At 46.7% G+C, this 23,701-nt stretch overlaps 1 protein-coding gene across 4 annotated transcripts in view; it reads right to left on the bottom strand.

Moving 5' to 3' along the window:
- Positions 1-23,701, bottom strand: part of LOC149437758 (uncharacterized) — a 77,083-nt gene that overhangs the window by 33,748 nt on the left and 19,634 nt on the right. For 3 of the 4 annotated variants that reach the window (XM_089660646.1, XM_089660645.1, XM_089660644.1), the window contains exons 11-19: positions 23,472-23,559; positions 21,769-22,016; positions 20,745-20,862; positions 18,099-18,263; positions 14,819-14,974; positions 10,650-10,870; positions 5,410-5,584; positions 2,983-3,114; positions 139-435 (exon numbers count right to left, since the gene is read on the bottom strand). In XM_089660646.1, coding sequence (XP_089516772.1) covers positions 139-435; positions 2,983-3,114; positions 5,410-5,584; positions 10,650-10,870; positions 14,819-14,974; positions 18,099-18,263; positions 20,745-20,862; positions 21,769-22,016; positions 23,472-23,559 — 1,600 coding nt within the window. The remainder of the gene's footprint in view (positions 1-138; positions 436-2,982; positions 3,115-5,409; positions 5,585-10,649; positions 10,871-14,818; positions 14,975-18,098; positions 18,264-20,744; positions 20,863-21,768; positions 22,017-23,471; positions 23,560-23,701) is intronic. The other variant, XM_089660647.1, reaches the window with a different exon arrangement.

Here is a 23,701-nt window from a genome sequence, read left to right as displayed (position 1 = left end):
TGCCATTAGGCATGCTGATACATGTAGCTCCTCCACAGCATCAGACCTGCTCTTCCTTGTCACCACCTAGGATGGTCCCTGTGGGCTGACCTAGGAAGTGCTGTCATTATTCTTATCCACCAATCAGATGCTTCTTACCACCAGTGGTTCCTCCTCCTCTGGTTCCACAATTTCTGGTCCTGTTGGTAATACTTTGGGTTCCAGCCACAATGGTCCATCTGCACACTTCCTGGGGGCATCTTCAAGTATCTCTGCCCCCTCCTCATTGTCTGTTCCTCCTGACAACCTGAGCGGCTGCTGAAATAACATGGGGCTCAATGCCTTTCGCCTGTATCTGCGCCGTACAGGGCCCCTCAGGGGCGGAGCAGATGTGGTGTCTTCTGGGCACTCAGGCTTGTTGGATTGGATGGACCCTTGAGTATGCTGCATGTCCTCCTGTGGAATTAAACTTCTCTTTATTGGACCATTCAAATTAACCAAATATAGACGGACATTTTATACTATATAATGGCATATACAGTATATACTATGTATCTACCAGGGGCAGACTGACAACTCATGGGGCCCCCGGGCAATAGGGGATCATGGGGCCCCTGTGTCCTTGCCCAAACTCAAAAAAGCCTATGAAAAAGGTACCAGGGACATCTCATGGGGCCCCCTACTGACCCCGGGCCCTCGGGCAGTGCCGAGTTTCCAATTGGTCAGTCCGCCCCTGGTTCTAATTAGTTATAGGAACTAGGGATTAGCTTGGGTTCAATGCTAACCCTGAATTTGGCTGTCATTGCTGGATTCCCCATCCTGCAACTGCATGTATGGGTGGGGATGCTCATGACATCATTAAAAGGTTCCAGAGGCATCTCATGGGCCCCCTACTGACCCCGGGCCCTCAGGCAGTGCCCGAGTTTCCAAATGGTCAGTCCGCCCCTGGTATCTACTATACTATACTATAGAACAATACAGACAATATACCATGTATACAGTATAATTTATAACAATACAGACAATATACTATGTACAGTGCCTTGAAAAAGTATTCATACCCCTTGACATTTTCCACTTTTTGTCATGTTACAACCAAAAACGTCAATGTATTTTATTGGGATTTTATGTGATAAACCAACACAAAGTGGCACATAATTGTGAAGTGGAAGGAAAATGATAAATGGTTTTCAAAAATTTTTTACAAATAAATATCTGAAAAGTGTGGCGTGCATTTGTATTCAGCTCCCTTTACTCTGACACCCCTAACTAAAATCTAGTGGAACCAATTGCCTTCAGAAATCACCTAATTAGTAAAACGAGTCCCCCTGTGTGTCATGTGATCTCAGTATAAATACAGCTGTTCTGTGAAGCCCTCAGAGGTTTGTTAGAGAACATTAGAGAACAAACAGCATCATGAAGGCCAAGGGACACACCAGACAGGTCAGGGATAAAGTTGTGGAAAAGTTTAAAGCAGGGTTAGATTATAAATAAATCTCCCAAGCTTTGAACATCTCAAGGAGCACTGTTCAATCCATCATCTGAAAATGGAAAGAGTATGGCACAACTGTATATACTATATAAAAACACAGACGATATACTAGGTATATACTATAGAACAATGCAAACAATATACTTTATATAAATTATACTTCATATAATGCAGACAATATACTATGTATATACTATACCAGGGGCGGACTGACCATTCGAGCACTCGGGCACTGCCCGAGGGCCCGGGGTCAGTAGGGAGGCCCATGAAATGCCCCTGGTACCTTTTATAGGCTTTTTTGGGTGTGCTTTGAGTGTGGGCAAGGACACAGGGGCCCCATGATCCCCTATTGCCTGGGGGCCCCATGAGTTATCAGTCCGCCCCTGTACTATACTATAGAACATATAATATTATATGACTATACTATACTATACAACAATTCGGTCTATTTAACAAAAAATTTACTGTGCGAATACCTCAACATTCACACAGCTGCCACAAATAATCCCAATAATGTGTCTAATAGGTGTATTTCCCATGATCATCAGCTCCATCTAGTGGCCAAATGCTGTATTTTTCCGAAATACTGTCAGCAGGAAAATTGCGCATACTGGCCACTAGATGGAGCTGACAATCATAGGAAATACACATTTCAGACACATTATGGGGGTTATTATTCTTGACAGCTGTGTGAATATTGAGGCATTCTTTTTGTTTTTCTTTTTCTTTTTAATATATTAGGAGACTGTTGTGTAAGATGTAAAGTAATAGCCTGTGATGGCAAAAGTGACCAATCAGATATCAGCTGTTTATTCTGCATTAGAACTAGATTGCTTGAATCTGATTGGTGGCTCTGGGTACATACAATTAAAAACACGGCTGTGGGTATGTTATTTTTGTACGCAGTGCAGGTACGATCATTACATTTACTAGGACATGCCATTTTGCTGACTGTTGAAATGTATTTATTTATTTCAGGTACTTATATAGTGCTGTCAATTTACGCAGCGCTTTACATATATATTGTACATTCACATCAGTCCCTAACCCTCAAGGGGTGTACAATCTAAGGTCCCTAACCCTCAAGGGGTGTACAATCTAAGGTCCCTAACCCTCAAGGGGCGTACAATCTAAGGTCCCTAACTCACATTCATACATACACATACTAGGGACAATGTAGACAGGATCCAATTCACCTACCAGCATGTCTTTGGAGTGTGGAAGGAAACCGGAGTACCCGGAGGAAACCCACGCAGGCACAGGGAGAACATGCAAACTCCAGGCAGGTGGTGCTGTGGTTGGGATTTGAACCAACGACCCTAGTACTGCCAGGCGGAAGTGCTCACCACTTAGCCACTGTGCTGCCCAATTTAGATACTTTGTAGTCAATTGATGACAATGTACACCCTTTGATGACATGAAACCCTGGCAAGCTCGTCCTGTTTGTCCAATGTGTGTACAATTCTTACTTGGAGTTATTTCTGTGAATTGTTCTCGGATTGGTCGCTTACCGTCTGGGCGGGCTCTACAGCCTCCCTGGTCCTCGGAGTCTTATTCCCCATGATCCTCGGGTGTTTCTGGCATCGCCATCTCATCAGAACCCAGCTCAGCATCCCTTGCAGCTCCTCCAGACGCTCCTTAATCTGGGGACGGACAGGAAAAGTTATGAGATCTTTCGAATATATTTAAAAAAAATCAAACCATTTGTGATAATAAGAAGGTGAATAAATTAATGAATGAATGACTGAATGAATCAATTAAATCGATTTTTGATTAAAAATAAATGAGATCTTTAAAATAGATCAGCACAGCACAGTCCCGGACTGCCAATCAAAGGGGTCCTGGAGTTTTTCTGCCCATAATAAAATAAACCAGAATACACAAAAAAAAACATGAGATATATTCTCAGTCTTTTGTACATCGTGAGGATTTATGAACACTGTGTGTGCTAAGGGCCCATTCACACCAGAAACTGCACGTAACTGTGGGGGTCATTGTACCCAGGGCTGCTGTTAGAAACCACAAGGCCCCATACAGCCAACCTGACAGCCCCCCCCCAAAGAAACCCCTCTGTTTACTATGCTTCTGTTATGAATGAGTGTTAAGTACCACACAGCCAACCTCACAGGCCCCCCCCACCAAAAAAAAAAACCCTCTGTATACTATGCTTCTGTTATGAATGAGTGATAAGTACCAAACAGCCAACCTGACAGGCCCCCCCCCCCTCAAAAGAAAAAAAACTCTGTTTACTATGCTTCCGTTATGAATGAACATAAGGAGCGATCAGTACCGATCACTCATTGTGTTCATTCAGGAAAGGAAGGGGCTGGTAAATGTGATATATTCCTTCCCCCATCTTGAAGGATCCTATTGTGTGCTTTCAGCTGGAGGTGGGAAAGAGGAGGGAAGCTGGCAGCACTGCGGGGGGTGGGGACACACAGGGGGGCTTGGGCAGCAGGGAGAAACTTATGGTGCACAGGGAGGGAGATGGGTGTGGCGGAGGGGCAATTACTGGAACCGATCCCCTGTATGTCTCTCTCTACAGCAGCTGAAAGCCAGGAGAGGAGAAGAATCCAGCTTTAAGCTGCTGCAGGGAGAGCCACACAGGGGATTGGTTCCAGTAATTGCCCCCCCATGCTGTGCTGATTACCCTTCCTGCCCACATCCCATTCACCTACTTGCCTGGGCCCCCTGCTAGCCTGGGCCCTGTACAGGAGGACTGATGGTACCCCCTTACCTACGGCCCTGCTTGTACCTATGCATGCATTTGATGCATGTTTTACATGCAGTTGATGCGCACTTTTCTATCTGCATTTGACCTGTGAGGTCACTTTCTTTTCTTTCCTTGGGCTTCTAGGTGCACTGTGATGCATTGCAGTGTATTTGTATGTGTTCTGCACTGCAATGGTGTGGACTATGCCCTTAGGATCGCCTGGATTTTGGACTGTCTGTGCAGTTGGAGTGCAGTCCAAAGAGCATCCAACAGCATCCCATTGTGTTAGGAGTGAAAGGGCCCTAAGTGCGCTCTACTAATATTGATGGACAAGGTGATGCTGTGACATAAAAATTAGTCACCCTCTGTCCTTTACTGTCATGGCGTAGAAACAAATCGCTACCTGAACCCTTTCTTAACAGCAAAAATCCTTCAACAAATATGCTCTGCTCTAACAGAAAAGAACCCTTATATTCAACAAATAGGCTCTGTTCTAAAAGCAAAGAACCATTACTTTCAACAAATAGGCTTTGCTCTAAGAGCAGAGAACCATTATACCCAACAACTAAGCCATGCTCTAACAGCAAAGAATCCCTACTTCCAACAACTAAGCCATGCTCTAACAGCAAAGGATCCCTACTTCCAACAAATAAGTCATGCTCTAACAGCAAAGAATCCCTACTTCCAACAAATAAGCCATGCTCTAACAGCAAAGGATCCCTACTTCCAACAAATAAGCCATGCTCTAACAGCAAAGGATCCCTACTTCCAACAAATAAGCCCTGCTATAACAGCAAAGAATCCCTACCTCCAACAAATAAGCCCTGCTCTAACAGCAAAGAATCCCTACTTCCAACAAATAAGCCCTGTTCTAACAGCAAAGAATCCCTAACTCCAACGAATAAACCCTACTCTAACAGCAAAGAATCCTTCCCTTCAACAAAAAAAAGCTCTGCTCTAACAGCAAAGAACCCTTACCTCATACAATTAAAGTTCATCTACTGCCTGTGTTCCATATAGGAGATTCCCTTCGCTTTCTGTCCTGGAAACACCACAAGAAGTGAGGAGAAATCCTCTATTAGCCCCCAGCATAAGTGTCCCAATTGGGAGATTTCCCCTCACCTCCTTTTCTGCAGACAACTGATTTTGGAATACCCATCATTTTCTATGGTGACAATGGGGAGCAGCCCTGCGGTTTCTGGCAAGGTGCTGTCCCCGCACTCACCCTCTGCGTCAAACGTTGGTCTTCCCCAATCAGCTTCCACCCGATACCTGCCAGCACCTCAAACTCTTTCATTTTGCTATCAATGCTTCTCTCCAGCCCCTCCCTCCACGCTGGGCTGAGCCGCTCCTCGGGGCTGTCTGACAGGATCTGAGCCCTCGTCTCCTCCGTCCAGGATCTGCAGAGACAGGATCACACATGCTTTCTACAGTCTGGGAAATGCATTTTGGAAAACCAGTTTGGCAATTTGTTTGCATTATTTCAGCTTCCAGAAAATTGTTTTAATTAGGCTGAAACCATGGATAATCTTTGTGAGTCGGAGCAACTTGAACATGCAAACCTTGGGCTCTCAAACCTTGGGGAAACCTGGTCTACGGAGAGAGACAGTGTAATGGCAACTTGTGAGCTCCAGCTTTACCAGTCATGTCCAACCAGGGTTCCTCCAGAGATTGCTACCAGGGTTCCTCCAGAGATTGCTACGGGTTCCTCCAGAGATTGCTACCAGGGTTCCTCCAGAGATTGCTACCAGGGTTCCTCCAGAGATTGCTACCAGGGTTCCTCCAGAGATTGCTACCAAGGTTCCTCCAGAGATTGCTACGGGTTCCTCCAGAGATTGCTACGGGTTCCTCCAGAGATTGCTACGAGTTCCTCCAGAGATTGCTACCAGGGTTCCTTGAGCTGTGGCCGACTGACCTCCCATTTGATAGCACAGGCATAGATTCAGGACTGGTGCCGCCTGGCACAGCCAGCAACATGATACCAATGGTCTTTTAAGGTGTTTTTAAGGTTGGTATTCTGACCACCACTGTAAGGAGCATTCTTCCCACTGACCTCCAATGTAAGGAGCATTCTTCCCACTGACCTCCAATGTAAGGGACATTCTTCCCACTGACCCCCAATGTAAGGGACATTCTTCTCACTGACCACCAATGTAAGGAGCATTCTTCCCACTGACCACCAATGTAAGGAACATTCTTCCCATTGGCCACCAATGTAAGGAGCATTCTTCCTGTTGGCCACCAATGTAAGGAGCATTCTTCCCACTGACCACCAATGTAAGGGACATTCTTCCCACTGATCACCAATGTAAGGGACATTCTTCCCACTGCTCACCAATGTAAGGGACATTCTTCCCACTGACCCCCAATGTAAGGGGCATTCTTCCCATTGACCACCAATGTAAGGGACATTCTTCCCACTGCTCACCAATGTAAGGGACATTCTTCTCACTGACCACCAATGTAAGGGACATTCTTCCCACTGCTCACCAATGTAAGGGACATTCTTCTCACTGACCACCAATGTAAGGGACATTCTTCCCACTGATCACCAATGTAAGGGACATTCTTCCCACTGACCACCAATGTAAGGAGCATTCTTCCCAATGGCCACCAATGTAAGGAAAATTCTTCCCACTGACCCCCAATGTAAGGGGCATTTTTCCCACTGACCACCAATGTGAGGGGCATTCTTCCCACTGACCACCAATGTAAGGGGCATTCTTCCCACTGACCACCAATGTAAGGAGCATTCTTCCCACTGACCACCAATGTAAGGGGCATTTTCCCCACTTATCCCAAGTATTTGGTTTTAATGAGGGTTCCCCAAGAGTTATTTTATGGGTTTCCCTGGGGTAAAAAGGATGAGAAAGGCTGAGCTAGACTATTCTAACTTGCAGGACATGTAAGATTTTTATCTTGTTCATTTTTCATTTAAAAAAAAAAACTGCTCTGCTTTTATTATAGCCTGAAAAATGAACAAATAAATACACTATATTGCCAAAAGTATTGGGCCAGCCAATCCCCTCCATGGACACAGGTGTATACAATCAAGCCCCTAGACATGCAGACGGCTTCTACAAACATTGGTGAAAGAATGGGTCGCTCTCAGGAGCTCAGTGACTCCAAGCGTGGTCCCGTGATAGGTGGCCACCTGGGCAATAAGTCCATCCGTGACATTTCCTGCCTACTAAATATTCCACGCTCAACTGGGAACAACAGCAACTCAGCCACCAAGTGGTAGGCCACGTCACATGACAGGGCGGGGTCAGCGCATGCTGAAGCGCACAGTGCGCAGAAGTCGCCAACTGTCTGCAGAGTCAATAGCTAAAGACCTCCAAACTTGGTGTGGCCTTCAGATTAGCACAACAGTGCATAGAGAGCTTCATGGAATGGGTTTCCATGGCCGAGCAGCTGCATCCAAGCCTGCCATCACCAAGTGCAATGCAAAGCGTCGGATGCCGTGGTGTAAAGCACGCTGCCACTGGACTGTTTGGTGGAGGGGGGATTATGGTGTGGGGTTGTTTTTCAGGGGTTGGGCTTGGCCCCCTACTTCCAGTGAAGGAAACTCTTAAGGTGTCAGCATACCAAGACATTTTGGACAATTTCATGCTCCCAACTCTGTGGGAAGAGTTTGGGGATGGCCCCTTCCTGTTCCAACATGACTGCCCACCAGTGCACAAAGCAAGGATCATAAAGACATGGAGGAGCCAGTTTGGGGTGGAGGAACTTGACCGGCCTGCACAGAGTCCTGACCTCAACCCCATAGAACACCTTTGGGATGAATTAGAGCGGAGACTGTGAGCCAGGCCTCCTCCTCCGACATCAGTGCCTGACCTGACAAATGTGCTTCTGGAAGAATGGTCCAACCTTCCCATAGACACCCTCCTAAACCTTGTGGACGGCCTTCCCAGAAGAGTTGAAGCTGTTATAGCTGCAAAGGGCGGGGCCAACTCAATATTGAACCCTACGGACTAAGACTGGGAGGACATTAAATGTCATGTGTGTGTAAAGGCCCAATACTTTTGGCAATATAATGTATTTTTTATTTGTATTTTTTTATGAGATTGTAAGCTCTAATGAGCAGGGTCCTTCTATATTATTATTATTATACAGGATTTATATATTATTATTATTATACAGGATTTATATATTATTATTATTATACAGGATTTATATATTATTATTATACAGGATTTATGGCACCAACAGTTTGCTCAGCGCTTTACAATATAACGGGAGACAATACAGCAACAATACAGTTCAATACAAGAGGGTTAGGAGGGCCCTGATCCTGGGAGCTTACAATCTTAGAGATTTAATTGTATTGTAATTGTACTGTCTGCCTTTTTTTGTAAAGCACAACCTGTAGGTGCTATATATATATACTGTATTATAATAATAATTACATTTATTATGTTTATTAATGCAACTGTATCCTAGATTGTAAGCTCCCAGGATCAGGGCCCTCCTAACCCTCTTGTATTGAACTGTATTGTTGCTGTATTGTCTCCCGTTATATTGTAAAGTGCTGAGAAAACTGTTGGCGCCATAAATCCTGTATAATAATAATATATAAATCCTGTATAATAATAATAATATATAAATCCTGTATAATAATAATAATAATATATAAATCCTGTATAATAATAATATATAAATCCTGTATAATAATAATAATAATATATAAATCCTGTATAATAATAATATATAAATTCTGTATAATAATAAAAATATATAAATCCTGTATTATAATAATAATAATAATATATAAATCCTGTATAATAACAAAATCTTACAGCTGATCTAGTAAACTGATGGCCCTGTAGATGAACAATACATCCTGAAGGTGGCAGTGGTCACCTGTAGGCAGAAGGCCAATTTTTATCAATGGAGCCTCCAGCCCTGACATAGTGATCACATTATCAGAACCTGCTTTGATTGGTTGCCTAATTGACGGTGCGGACCAGGGGCGGACTGACCATTTGGGAACTCGGGCACTGCCCGAGGGCCCGGGGTCAGTAGGGGGCCCCATGAGATGCCCCTGGTACCTTTCATAGGCTTTTTTGGGTGTGGTTAGAGTGCGGGCGAGGACACAGGGGCCCCATGATCCCCTTTTGCCCGAGGGCCCCATGAGTTGTCAGTCCGCCCCTGGTGCGGACTCTGGCTATCAATGACATTTGGGATTTGTTTATTTTATTTATGAGAGCCAGCAGCCATGCAATGTGGTTCCCATGGGGTTGACATTTATTAATGTATCCTCGGCACCAGGCATTGTGATGGGGAATGTGAATATACAGATTGCGAGTGGGAAGGAGTTCATGTTAAAAGCAAACTCCAGTCAGATTTGTAGATGAAGCTATGAAATTCAGAGCTCTGTATTTTTCAATGCATTACTTTAGTGCTCCATTCTGTTCATCTACTTCCGTCTGTGATTCGGTGATATGGGAACTAACTCTTACATGTGATAAAGAGAGAAAATCCTGAACATAGTCTATTGCCGGATCCTTGCTGTTTCTTACATACAACGACCAATCAGGCTCAAGCCCTCCTGGACTGCAGGAAGCACACTCCCAGTGACTCTGCTAGGAGCTTTCAGGAATCTGCTGGGAATGATGACTAAAGTATGGCGTCGCGATGGTGACACCCCAATTTTGGCCAGATTGGGTGACAACCTTGTGTCTATGGGGACGCCTTACATAACTCTTCTCAAACATGTTGGCAATCATTTTCCATTTGCTATAGTTTCCTCTTCGATAGGCTGGAGTTGTTGCCAGTAAAGTAAAGCATGGCACCTTCCCCAGTCTATAACTGGCTTATGAATCAAGGACTATGTGAACCGGGCAACGCATGTCAATAAAAAAGGTTTTAAGTTGAGTGGGTGCACTGGGCGCCCTGGCTGCCATTGTGCTACATGCTGGGTGTCCTTCGCACTCCTGTACCTTTAAGAGGGGTGGGCTCCCTGATGTGCACCTGCCCCTGGTCTATCCTTTAAATGCAAGTGCCTCTACTATGGGGGCTCTCTAATTTGTAGAGTTAGGACCACAGAATGTCGGGGTGCCGTGACGTGGCTCTGTGGCTTACGTATGTATTTGCAAATGTGTGCTAACTAAACCCGTTTTTAACGCATACTGTTAGACAGGCTAATTTGGTTGTTGGCAAGCTGGCTGGCAAGGTCATTTTGAACCCTTTTTATTATCTTCCTTTTTATTGACTGGAGTTGTTGCCAGCCCGCCAGCCCGCCTTCCCCCCTCCTTGGGCAGAGTAGGATATCCCAGGACTGCGCATTCACATGGTCCAGCAACTGGTGTTCCTTGATTACCAGTAAGCTGGTGACACTCACTCAGCAATGGGTGGCCTGGAGCACTACAGTCATCATGGAATTTCCGGACTGCCGGCCATGTATCACTGCAGTCAGGTCATGTGACTCCTGTTTTATCTACACACAACCAATGCAGCACTTACATCATCCCCAGGTAGCTCAGGAAAAAGTCCCTCAGTTGGGAGGTTCTGTGTAATCGGGTGCGGCTCCTTTGGATGTCCTCCTGTAGCTGGCCCCAAGCCTGCAGGGTTTCCTCAATGCTTCTTCCAAGCACCTGGCTCCTCTGGGGGCAGAGATCTTGTAGCAGGTCCCTCTGCTCTTCCAGCCTCCTCACCTCTGCCTGCATCTCTCCCGCCACCTCTGCCTGGAGAACAAAATGGCCGCTGTCATGTCAAAGTCACCATGGCTGGAAATGTTCCACATAATCCAGCCCTTAGACTACTAGAACATAAAGCTGCCTGAACTGAATATACAGGTTGGATTTTTACTACAAGGGGAAACAACTCACAATCTTTATACAAGGCATTTTAATTTATTTTCCATCTTGCTTCACACAATAAATGGTATGGAGATTCAAAGCCTGTGTGGAATAAGTGTTTTGGTGCCTTGCCAAACTGCAATGGGAACTTTTCATATACTAGTATTAAAATACATGCAGCGCCCCTCTAAGTACCCAGGGGGAGCTAGTGGCTAATTTTTAGTTGGAAAGCTGAGCAGCAACCTCAGAATACTCAGCAGGGTCAAATTTGGGTCAAGGCTGAGAAGCTCTGTAGATCAGTTCCTTGATACCTCCCCCTGCTCTAGAATCTTGGAGAAGATTCTAGAAGTAGTGGGCAGGGCTGAGGAGGGGCTGATTTGCACACATAGGGGATGCTGACCAATCCCCAGGCAGGAGGCTTGGCATGGGGTCAGGACAGCCTTTAAGTATGACTGAGCCTGCTCAGCAGTAGGAGAGTTTGGATGTAAGATAGGAAGAGATGCAGGTGCCTGGGAGGGGGCCCAGTGGGAAGGGGCCTACCTACAGGCTGGGACATGGACAGGAGGATCACGCAACCTCACCAGCCCCCAGAGGGAGGACTACATGTAGAGCCAGGAAAGGAGCCATCACAGCAGAAGGCCTGAAGGCAGCCACCTACCTAAACCAGCTCACAGGAAAGGGACTGAGTGAGTAATCCTACACTTCCCTGGGCCAGCTAAGGGGAAAAGAGTGTTCTAGTGGGAGACCTGACTAGCTCCTTACCTGGGACTGTTCATCCTAAACTGGCAGGCACTGGATCCCCTTGCCCAGGGATTCCTCCAGACTGGGTGAAGAAGGAGATTTATCTGGGGTCTGGGCTGCTACACCAGGAGAGGCTGGAGAGCTCTCCCAGAAGAGGTTTACTTTGTAAAGCCTTGTATATAGTTGCCAGGAAGTTGTCCCTTGCAATTCCCTTGGGCATCCCATACACCCCTTACCCCATCCAAGTACAATACCCCTAATAATACTAAAAAAAAACACAAGCTCGAGGGCTGTTTACTGTTTGGAATGCAAGTCTGAGGAAAATGTGCGTTGCCTGGCTATTCAGGACTATAGAGGGACCCAAATCTTCAGCAACTCCTAAGGGGGTAGTGCTACAAACATACAGTATATGATAGATATAAAACTAATATAATCTCAATATGAAGATTGGAGATGCTGGCTGGAGATCTGGTGTAACCCTGAGACCGTGAGCTGCACCTAGAAGTCCTGAGACCGCAGATCAGACCCCGAGTGTTCCCTGAAGTCTGTGTCAGGACATCTGGTTCAAACATCCCCAAATAACCAATGCTGAACTATCAACGTTCCCATTCTATGCATTACAAGTTAATGATGTCCTCTGTAACCTGGATATCCAACAATACCCCCGTAATGTCCAGTGTAATGGATGAATTACATGACAGACAACAACAATGTGGAGACCAGGGCCTATTTTCAGAAGGAGTGCTGGGGAACACAGTTCTGCCACCTCCAGCATTGAATGTATGTAATACCAAGGGGTGATGGAGAGCCTATTGATGCTGGCTGCTAAGGGATCTATTGTCACTGGGGGATCTATTGTTGTGGGAGGGTCTGTTTTTGTAGGTAGGGGATCTTATGCTGCTAGAGGGTCAGTTGTTGCTGGTAGAGATCTACTGTTCAGGAAAAGGTTACTATTGCTGGCTGCTGGAGGTTCTATTGATGCTGGCTGCTGAAAGATCTATTGTTGCTGGTTGGTGTCTATTGTTGCTGGGGGACTATTTGTTTCTGGTGTGGGTCTATTGTTCCTGTGGTGGATTCCTTGTTTCTGGGTGTTTATTATTCCTAAGGGGATCCATTGTTGCTGGGGTCTATTGTTGCTGTGAGGATCTATTGTTGCTGGGGATCTGTTCTTGCTATGGGGTCTATTTGACTGCTTTTCAAATTACTTAGCACCACAAAATGACCCTTGGTTCTGTATTCTCTAAAAGTGGATGTACTGGAAGGTGGGTAGGGAGCAGAAACAAGGGGTGACTTGAAAGGGGGGGAGTAACTGCTTCTATTCTCTAAAAAACGCCCTGGTGGGGACAATTATATTTATAGATTTATAGAATCCTTTATATCGGATAGGTAAAAACAGGGTGGGGACAGTTATATAGGATAGATAGTAAAATTGTTTGGACAATTAAAAAGGATGACAATAACAGGCAACTATATAGGATAGATAATAAAACTGTGGGGATACAAGAATCAGATGGTATGCAAGTATTTATAGGTTTGTGATGGAAGATTTTTATAGCCAAGGTACCTAACAGGCAAGTCTTTAGGTATTTCTAATTATTGGTATATCTACATTTTAATCAATAGCACAAAGGTAAAGAGTCATGATTTTATGGTGCCAACTGGTAACTTTATTTAATAGATATTGGGGACCTACAATACAAATGGTTTGAAGACTACATGACCGAAAGTATGTGAACCCCCATCAAATAAGTTCAGGTGTGAAGCGTACTGGTAATACTACATTATATGAAGACATTGTAGACAATTGTGCTCTTCCAACCTCGCAGTAACAGTTTGGTGAAGACCCTTTTCTGTTCCACCATGACTGTGCCCCTGTGTACAAAGCCAGCACCATAAAAACATGGTTGGACCAGTTTGGTGTGGATGAAGTTGAGTGTCCTGCAAAGAGCCCTGACAGAACACCGTTTGGATGAATTGTGAGCCAAGTCTTCTCATCCAACAACACATGGGCACAAATTCCCATAGACACCCTCCAAAAATCTATGGAAAGACTTCACAAAAGAGTGGAGGACATTACAGCCATGAAGGAGGAAACTCCATATTAATGGCTTTGGGGAGACGGGGACAACTTCATATTAATGGCCTTGGAGGAGGGTGGCAACTTCATATTAATGGTCTTTTGAGGAGGAAAGCAACTTCATAGTAATGGCCATAGAGGGAGGGAAGGAGAGCAACTTCATATTAATGGCCTTGGGGGAGGGTATGAGCTGCATATTATTGGCCTTGGGGGGAGGGGAGAAACTCCATAATAATGGCCTTGGGGAGAGGAGGGCAACTTCATATTAATGGCCACTGAGGGAGGGCAAATCCATATTAATGACCCTGGGGAGAGTGTAGGGGGTGGGGGGGGGGGGGCAACTTCACATTAATGGCAATAGTGATTTCAATGGGATGCCCAACCAGCTCATATAGACATAATGGTCAGGTGTCCACCAGAAATGTACTCATATAGTGACAGTGCAAGATTCAGTGCAAGTGACTAGGACTATTCAGCCACGCACAATTAGAGACCGTCTCCAGGCAAGTATTGAAATCCCTCTAAATTCCCCTCTAACTGGTCACTGGCTTGACAAGAAACCCAATGTTCTTTTTACTCACCTAAAGCCAAAGCCAAGTAACACTTCAGTCCCAACTTCTCTCTCTTCATTTGCTACAAGAGGAGAGGTCCTTCTTTGGGTGTCCTGACCACATTAAGTAGACAGTCCCAATTGATTGTCTAGTGGTGGGGTACTCTCAGTATTCAGAGTCTGCAACGATGATGCAACTGTCGGGGACTGGCCAACATGGGCACATCTGCAGCAATGGAACAGTAGTCCCCCGAAATGACAACTACGAGGGACCTGGACAGCACAAATATGTGGGCTAGAGAGGGGCTAGATGGGTTTCCTGGAAACTGTGGATGTTGTCATGCTGGTTAGTATTGGCTCACTAGTCTACCTCATTTCACAACATGGCCTTCTCCACAGAGGGTGAACACGAACTTCAAGACAGTGAACCGCAGAGGACGTTATCTAGAAAACAACAGCCCATTACCTCTGCTTGTTGGTGTAGTGTAGAAATCTCCTGCAGGTCTCTCAGCTCTGTATACTTCTTTGCCGCCATATAATCCTGCTCTACCTCCTCCATCTTCCTCCGCACATCCTGGGTCAGGGAGCTGGCTGACTGGATCATCTGGGGGAGCGCCAAGAGCTTCAGAAAAAAGAGACAGAGATGATGGCGGTACAGCTTGACTTAGCGAATACCTACATTTAGGAAACAGGACCGTCCAACATTAAATAAGAGTACGCATTATGTTGGATCTACAATCACTGGCCACTTTATGAGGTCCACCTTACTAGTGCCGGGTTGGACCCCCTTTTGCCTTCAGAACGGCCTTCATTCTTCATGGCATAGATTCAACAAGGTGTTGGAAACATTCCTCAGAGATTTTGGTTCGTTTTGACATGAGTTACTGTTGCCTTTCTATCATCTTGAACCAGTCTGCCCATTCTCCTCTGACCTCTGACATCAACGAGGCATTTTCTTCCACACAACTGCCGCTCACTAGATATTTTCTTTTTTTCGGATCATTCTTTTTAAACCCGAGATGGTTGTGTGTGAAAATCCCAGTAGATCAGCAGTTTTCTAAATACTCAGCCCATCTGGCACCCACAACCATGCCACGATCAAAGCCACTTAAATCCCCTTTCTTCCCCATTCTGATGCTCGGTTTGAACTTCAGCAAGTCATCTTTATCACGTCTACATGCCTAAATGCTGCTGCCATGTGATTGGCTGGTAAGCAATTTGCGTTACCAAGCAATCGAACAGGTATAATTAATAAAGAGGCTGGTGAGTGCAGAAAGATAGGAGAACCAGGAAACAGAAGAGTCTTAGAGACGAAAGGAGTGGAGTTTTTAAGGAAGAGAAGGTGGTCAACTGGCAGAAGAAAGGTCCACAAGTAAGAGCGCTGAGTAGAGACCATTGGTTTTAGCAGTTAATAAATAACTAGTAAATTGTAATAGGGCAGTTTCTGTGGAGTGTTGTGGGTGAAAGCCAGACTGGAAGAGGTCAAGAAGGTTGTTATCATTGAGGCAGCAGCTCAGTTGTAGACCAGGAGTTCTAGACATTTGGAATGGAAGCAACGGGTTTTAGGTTGTTCAGACTGGTGGGGTCCAGGAAGGAATTTATAGGGTGACCAGTGTATGTTTTGTAGAGGAAAGAAAGAGGCCAGTAGAGATAGAGAAATATGAATATGTAATTTAAAAAGCCTAGAATGGGAAAGAGGATACCCGGGAGACGAAACAGGGTCCAGGGGGCAGGTAGTTAGATGGGCATCCAAGAAAACACCCACAGTATAAAATATGACTCGGTTTTATACTGTTATGCTGGGAGACAGTGAACAACATATTTGTTGCCTTGGCCAGTGTACAGCCCAGTCCCAAGAAGCAGTTCTTTAAAGTGTTACTAAACCGACAACAGTAAAATCAGTATGTATGTATAGTAAAGCATGCTTGTTATACTTGTTATACTCATGGTCCGGGGAGAGTGGATATAGTGAATGCAGGGTCTGGGGAGAGCGGATATAGTGAATGCCAGGTCCAGGGAGAGCGGATATAGTGAATGCAGGGTCTGGGGAGAGCAGATATAGTGAATGCGGGGTCCGGGGAGAGCGGATATAGTGAATGCGGGGTCCGGGGAGAGCGGATATAGTGAATGCAGGGTCTGGGGAGAGCGGATATAGTGAATGCAGGGTCTGGGGAGACCAGATTTAGTGAATGCAGGGTCCGGGGAGAGCGGATATAGTGAATGCGGGGTCCGGGGAGAGCGGATATAGTGAATGCAGGGTCTGGGGAGACCAGATTTAGTGAATGCGGGGTCCGGGGAGAGCAGATATAGTGAATGCGGGGTCCAGGGAGAGTGGATATAGTGAATGCAGGGTCTGGGGAGAGTGGATATAGTGAATGCCGGGTCTGGGGAGAGCGGATATAGTGAATACGGGGTCCGGGGAGAGCGAATATAGTGAATGCAGGGTACAGGGAGAGCGGATATAGTGAATGCAGGGTCTGGGGAGAGCGAATATAGTGAATGCAGGGTCCAGGGAGAGCGGATATAGTGAATGCAGGGTCCGGGGAGAGCGGATATAGTGAATGCAGGGTCCAGGGAGACTGGATATAGTGAATGCAGGGTCCGGGGAGAACGGATATAATGAATGCAGGGTCCGGGGAGAACGGATATAATGAATGTAGGGTCCGGGGAGAGCGGATATAGTGAATGCGGGGTCCGGGGAGAGCAGATATAGTGAATGCGGGGTCCGGGGAGAGCGGATATAGTGAATGCGGGGTCCGGGGAGACCAGATATAGTGAATGCAGGGTCCGGGGAGAGCGGATATAGTGAATGCGGGGTCCGGGGAGAGCGGATATAGTGAATGCAGGGTCCGGGGAGAGCAGATATAGTGAATGCGGGGTCCGGGGAGAGCGGATATAGTGAATGCAGGGTCCGGGGAGAGCAGATATAGTGAATGCGGGGTCCGGGGAGAGCAGATATAGTGAATGCGGGGTCCGGGGAGAGCGGATATAGTGAATGCGGGGTCCGGGGAGACCAGATATAGTGAATGCAGGGTCCGGGGAGAGCGGATATAGTGAATGCGGGGTCCGGGGAGAGCGGATATAGTGAATGCAGGGTCCGGGGAGAGCAGATATAGTGAATGCAGGGTCCGGGGAGAGCGGATATAGTGAATGCGGGGTCCGGGGTTTAGTAACACTTTAAGTGCGTATGATATAAAAAGAAAAAGGTAGGACACATTCTAGGAATTCTGGCCAGGCTTAGGACCCTGAAAACCAGGCCTGGTCATGCTAAACATGAAGCGCAGTGACTTCACTTCAAAATGCCACCTTCAATGTCAGAAACTGAAAACAGGTCCTCCCAAGAGTAGGAGAAATTGAGAAAAGATAAAGAAGAAAAAAAAAGGGGGGGGGGGGGCTAGATGAGTTAAAAGTGGAAAAGATATGTTAGAAAGGAGTAGAAAGCTGTCAACGTGGGGGAATTTGGAGACACAAGCCTGTCATGACAGCAGGATCCAAGGAAAGATATTAAAAATGGCCTCTAAAGGTAAAGGTGGGCCTGCTGAGCAGTGAATGTGGTTAGCGGCTGATAGTCGAGCCAGGGCTGCCAAACTGATATAAATGTTCATGTTTGTCGTCCAATACCACCGTCAGCTCATGAATAAAAACCCAGCCCCATTCTGATTGGTCAAAACCAGTGAACCTCCTGCACTGTCTGTGCTCTGGGGAAGCAGGCAACCCCCATCCCAGCACACATGGCAGACACTCACCCGCCTTTCCAGGTCAGTCGTCTCTTTGGTGTCAGCCAGCGCTCGCTCCCGCTCCTTTGCTGCATCATTCAGCATTTCCACCGCTTCCTGCAGCTCTTCCAAAGGGGTGAACGTGTCCTTCCTGTCTGCCGGTTCTGGGGCAGGATCTGGGGGTCCCCCGAGCAGCTGTGGAAGAGGTGAAAATGGCAGATGCTCAGCAGGCAATGCACAGCAATACCCGATGTTACATATTAACAAAACGCTACATGATGCTACAAAGTATCACGTCACTGTACTGAGAGGCACAATGTCGGGTGATGAGGCTGTAAGGCAGGGGTCTTCAAACATTCTAAAAAAAAGGCCAGTTTACTGTCCTTCAGACTTTAGGGGGGCCGGACTGTGGCCACTGGGAATAGAAGTTGTCCTGGCATCTTTGGCATTTGGGTAAGGAATAGTGCCCCATTGTTGGTGTCGGTGGGAGAAATAGTGCCACATTGTTGGTATCAGTAGGAGGAATAGTGCCACATTGCTGGTGTCGGTGGAAGGAAAAGTGCCCCATTGTTGGTATCAGTGGAAGACATAGTGCCCCATTGTTGGTGTCAGTGGGAAGGAATAGTGCCCCATTGTTGGTGTTGGTGGGAGATATAGTGCCCCATTGTTGGTATCAGTGGAAGACATAGTGCCCCATTGTTGGTGTCGGTGGGAGGAATAGTGTCCCATTGCTGGTGTCGGTGGAAGGAATAGTGCCCCATTGTTGGTGTCGGTGGGAGAAATAGTGCCCCATTGTTGGTATCAGTGGAAGACATAGTGCCCCATTGTTGGTGTTGGTGGGAGGAATAGTGTCCCATTGCTGGTGTCGGTGGGAGGAATAGTGCCCCATTGCTGGTGTCGGTGGGAGGAATAGTGCCCCATTGCTGGTGTCGGTGGGAGGAATAGTGCCCCATTGCTGGTGTCAGTGGAAGAAATAGTGCTCCATTGTTGGTGTCAGTGGGAGAAACAGCTCCCAATTGTTGGTGTGAAGGGGAGAAATAATGCTCCATTGTTGGTGCCAGTGGCAGAAATAGTGCCCCATCGTTGGTGTCAGTGGGAGGAATAGTGCTCCATTGTTGATTTTGGTGGGAGGAGTAGAGCCCCATTGTTGGTGTCAGTGGGAGTAGAGCCCCATTGTTGGTGTCAGTGGGAGACATAGCTCCCAATTGTCTGTGTGAGGGGGAGAAATAATGCCCCACTGTTGGCATTTGGGGAAGGAATAGCGCCCCATCGTTGGTGTCAGTGGGAGGAAAAGTGCCCCGTGGTTGGTGTCAGTGAGAGGAATAGCTCCCAATTACTGGTGTCAGGGGGAGAAATAATGCCTCATTGTTGGCACTACGGGAAGAAATAGTGCGCCATCGCTGGTGTCAGTGAGAGGCAAAGTGCCCTATTGTTGGTGTTAGTGGGAGAAATAGCAATAGTAATACACCCCTTCAGCACCTGATAGATAAATGCATGTACAAGCTATTGTGATTTGAGCACAGGTATATCTTGCATAGTGGGAGGAATAGCTCCCAATAGCTGGTGTCAGCAGGAAAAGTAATGCCCCATTGTCGGTGATGTCTTACTAAAGTAGCCCTACATTCTGTAAGAAAAAAAATACACCTAACGCAGCATAGGGCAATGCATCACCATGCGTTGCAGCATGATGGCGCACAGCTGCATTGCCTTAGTGCAGGGCCGTGGATAAGGGGTACCATCAGTCCTCCTGTACAGGGCCCAGGCCCGCAGGGGGGCTCAGGCAACTTGGTGAATGGGATGTGGGCAGGAAGGGTGATCAGCCCAGCATGTGGGGAAATTACTGGAACCGATCCCCTGTATAGCCCTCTCTGCAGCAGCTTAAAGCTGGCTTCTACTCCTCTCCCTCCTGCTGGCTTTCAGCTGCTGTAAAGAGAGCCATACAGGGGATCGGTTCCAGTAATTGCCCCTCTGCCACACCCATCACCCTCCCTGTACACCATAGTTTTCCCCCTGAAGCCCAGGCCCCCCTGTGTACCCCCACCCTCGCAGTGCTGCCAGCTTCCCTTCTCTCCTTCCCACTGGCAGCTGCAAGCATACAATAGGATCCTTCAGGATGGAGAGTGGGGGAAGATTCTGGTAAATATGTCACATTTACCAGCCCCATCTTTTCCTGAATGAACACAATGAGTGATCAATACATATCGCTCCCTGTGTTCATTCATAACGGAAGCATAGTAAACAGAGGTTTTTTTTTTGGGGGGGGGGGGGCCCTGTCAGGTTGGCTGTTTGGGGCCCCATGGTTTCGAACAGCAGCCCTGCCTTAGTGCACTGGTATAAGGTGAACTGGCCCTAAGGTTAGGTTTACACTGCTGTGACACCATGTTGATCTGACTTTTAGTGCGATTATGTAGTGCTACCTTTGATAAGGTTTGTATATTCTATGAAGGACCTATATCCTAGAAGGATCATCATCATCACTGCACTCTGCATGGCAGAGGTGGAAGCATGAAGGCAGGAATATATTGGTGCTCCATAATGATGTGGGCCAGCAGAAGTGGATCACCAACAGCAAGAAACTTGATACAGAAGAGCTAGCATCTTGCTATACTTTATATTTGAAGTGGAGTTGTCACCAGTCAGACACATGCAATGAACTGTGATATTTTCCTCACTCACCGTACTCCTCCTCCGCCTGTCCTCCTCCATCTGGACAACCTTCATGAACTCCGACAGTACCAACGTGTCTCTCAGATCGGAGGTGCGACGGCGGAGCGCCTCCTGTACCGTCTGCAGCCTGGAAGAAGAGAACAGACGTCTGTGTTAACTGGGCAACGCATGTGTGATAAATGATATCCAGTGTTTCAAAGGGAAGCATAAAATCACAGAAAAGTCATGGTGGAAAAAGATCAAGTGGTCCATTGAGTCTACAACTTTTCGATTTTTTATTGTTGTTGTTGTTTTAACGTTTTTGTGTGAATATAGGTCTATGATTGGTCCAAGAATGTTGAAATTCACTTACTGTTGACTGCCATACTCAGGCCCGGTGCTAGACTATTTTGCGTCCTAGGCAAGACCAGCTACTTGCAACCCTCCCCCCCTCCAAATAAATAAATAAAAAATATATATATTATTATACAGTATTTATAAAGCGCCAATAGTTCGCTCAGCGCTGTACATTACAAAGGGGGACAGAACATGTGACAGAACAATACCAATACAATGCAAAACATGAGGGGATCGAGGGCCCTGCTCTTTCGAGCTCACAATCGTAGGATTCTTCGAGGACACCAACCTCTGCGCCATCCACGCCAAGAGGGTCACCATCATGCCCAAAGACATCCAGCTGGCACGCCGCATCCGCGGAGAGAGGGCCTAGACCCCTCCCGCAACAGCCATTCCACACAACCCACCAACCATATAATATATATATATATATATATAAATCTATTTTGAAATATATTGAATATGGCCAAAATTGTAGCATTTCAAATATATTTTTCTTCCATATGGGTACCCAATCACGTGCAGGGAAAATTTAAAGAAAAAGCATTTTTTCTTGCACATGATTGGATGGTGGAAGTCAGCAGCGCTTCCCCTCATTTACTAAGCTCTGGAGCAACTGCTCTTGCAAAGTGCACAGTCTATTTGCCTTTAGTCCCTGAAACATTTTCAGCAGCGTACAACGTTAGACCTTGCTCACCTCTCCTCCACCTCCCGGACCTGGGCCTGCATCTCCTGGTCCACACTCCACCCGGAGCTCCGGATCGCTCTCCCTGCGGAATGGAGAGCCACACCTCGTGACTTCAACTGTTTCTCCAGGTAGGACACCTGCCTCAGGTCCCGACGGACCAGCTCCGGACTGCGCATGGCAGCAGGCTCCGACAGAAGCTGTTCCAGATTCTGCAGCCATTGTGATGTGGCCTTCAGCTCGCTGAGAAGACTGTCTTCCTGCAAAAGGTTAAGAAAGTGCAGGTGCTTTACGTGTGGAATCAACTCCAAATCCATAAATTACTGTAAGCTCTGTGGTCTAGTCAGGATTAATATCTGTGACCTCTTATCCAGGGCTGCTGTTAGAACCCATGGGGCCGCCAATACAGCCAACCTGACCCAACCCCCCCCCAAAGCGCAATTCCATCACTTCCGGCTTTCCGTGGCCTATCGTCAGCGAGGCATGGAATGCACACCGGCCATACTATTGGATTGTTCATCTATGCAGTGCTGGTCTTTTGAGCACCTCTGCATGTGAGTGTAAAGCTATATGTGCATTTGTTATGAAATGTCCAATTAATATTACACTTAGAACGTTTTATTCAACTGATTTATTTGAGCAGCTTGGAGCATCACCTTTGTTGTAGGGAGAGCCTGGTTATCTAGAGTCAGGGCTGCTGTTAGAAACCACGGGGGCCCCATACAGTCAACCTGACAGGACCCCCTTCAAAAAAACAACAACAAAAAAGCAGTTTACTATGCTTCAGTTATGAATGAACACAGTGAGTGATCAGTACCGATCTCTCATTGTGTTCATTCAGGAAAGGAAGGAGCTGGAAATGTGACATATTTACCAGACCCTTCCCCTATTCTCCATCCTGAAGGATCCTATTGGAAGGAAAGGGGGGAAGCTGTCAGTGCTGTGGGGGCACACAGGGGGGGGGGGCCTGGGCAGCAGGGGGAAAGATATGGTGCACAGGGAGGGTGATGGGTGCACCGTGGGGAGGGGGGGATTACTGGAACTGATCTCCTGTATGACTCTCTCTGCAGCAGGTGAAAGCCAATGGGAGGGAGAGGAGAAGAAGCCGGCTTTCAGCTGCTGCAGAGAGAGCCATACAGGTGATCGGTTCCAGTAACTGCCCCCCAGCCATGCCAATCACCCTCCCTGTCCACATTCCAGCTGCCTGGGCCCCCCTGCTGGCCTGGGCCCCATACAGGTGGACTGGTGGTACTCCCCGACCCCTCCCCACCCCATCCACGGCCCTCCTCTAATCCCAAAAGTGCTTTTTTTCTGGTAAATTATCCCAAATGTGCACTAATTAAAGGGGGTCTTCCACTTTACTGAAAAACTTGTCTAACACTGGATCCAAAACTTTTTTCTTTAGGATAGAGAAGGGCTATAGCTATAGGAGATTCCCAACACTTTCTGTCACATGGACATATGACTTAAGCTGGCCATACAATGTACAAATTTCATCAGGAACTGGCCAAATCTCAGTTACTTGGTGGCCCTGTCCGTTCTCTACTTTGATTGCACAAATGAAGGTGCCAGGAGAAGGAAAATTCCATTCAGATGCAGCTGCCATTTGGATATTTTGACACCCGTCAGGCCTGGCTGAGTGGGAGGAGCTGGTAAAACACAGAAGGGTCAGTCTGCTCTATTCCAATTAGGAGGGTACAGAGTCCGGAACTCACCTCAGTATCTGGAGGTGGAGAATGTCTCTGACAACTACTCTTGATGTTGTCACTCTCTTCTCTGCACTGCAGTAATTCCCCACATATGCTAAAAAACAAGTGAAAAAAGTTCACACAATATTTCACTCAACAAACCACAACAAAAGTTATAGTGAGAGAAAGGAAAGAAACCAAAAACAATGAGAAATGTTGTCAGGTAATTAATACATGTCATTACCCAACTGTCCATC

The sequence above is a fragment of the Staurois parvus genome, unplaced genomic scaffold, assembly GCF_062004578.1.
Source record: "Staurois parvus isolate SC_StPar_1 unplaced genomic scaffold, SC_StPar_1.0 ptg001257l, whole genome shotgun sequence".
Taxonomy (NCBI): domain Eukaryota; kingdom Metazoa; phylum Chordata; class Amphibia; order Anura; family Ranidae; genus Staurois; species Staurois parvus.
This window is presented reverse-complemented; position numbering and strand designations above follow the sequence as displayed.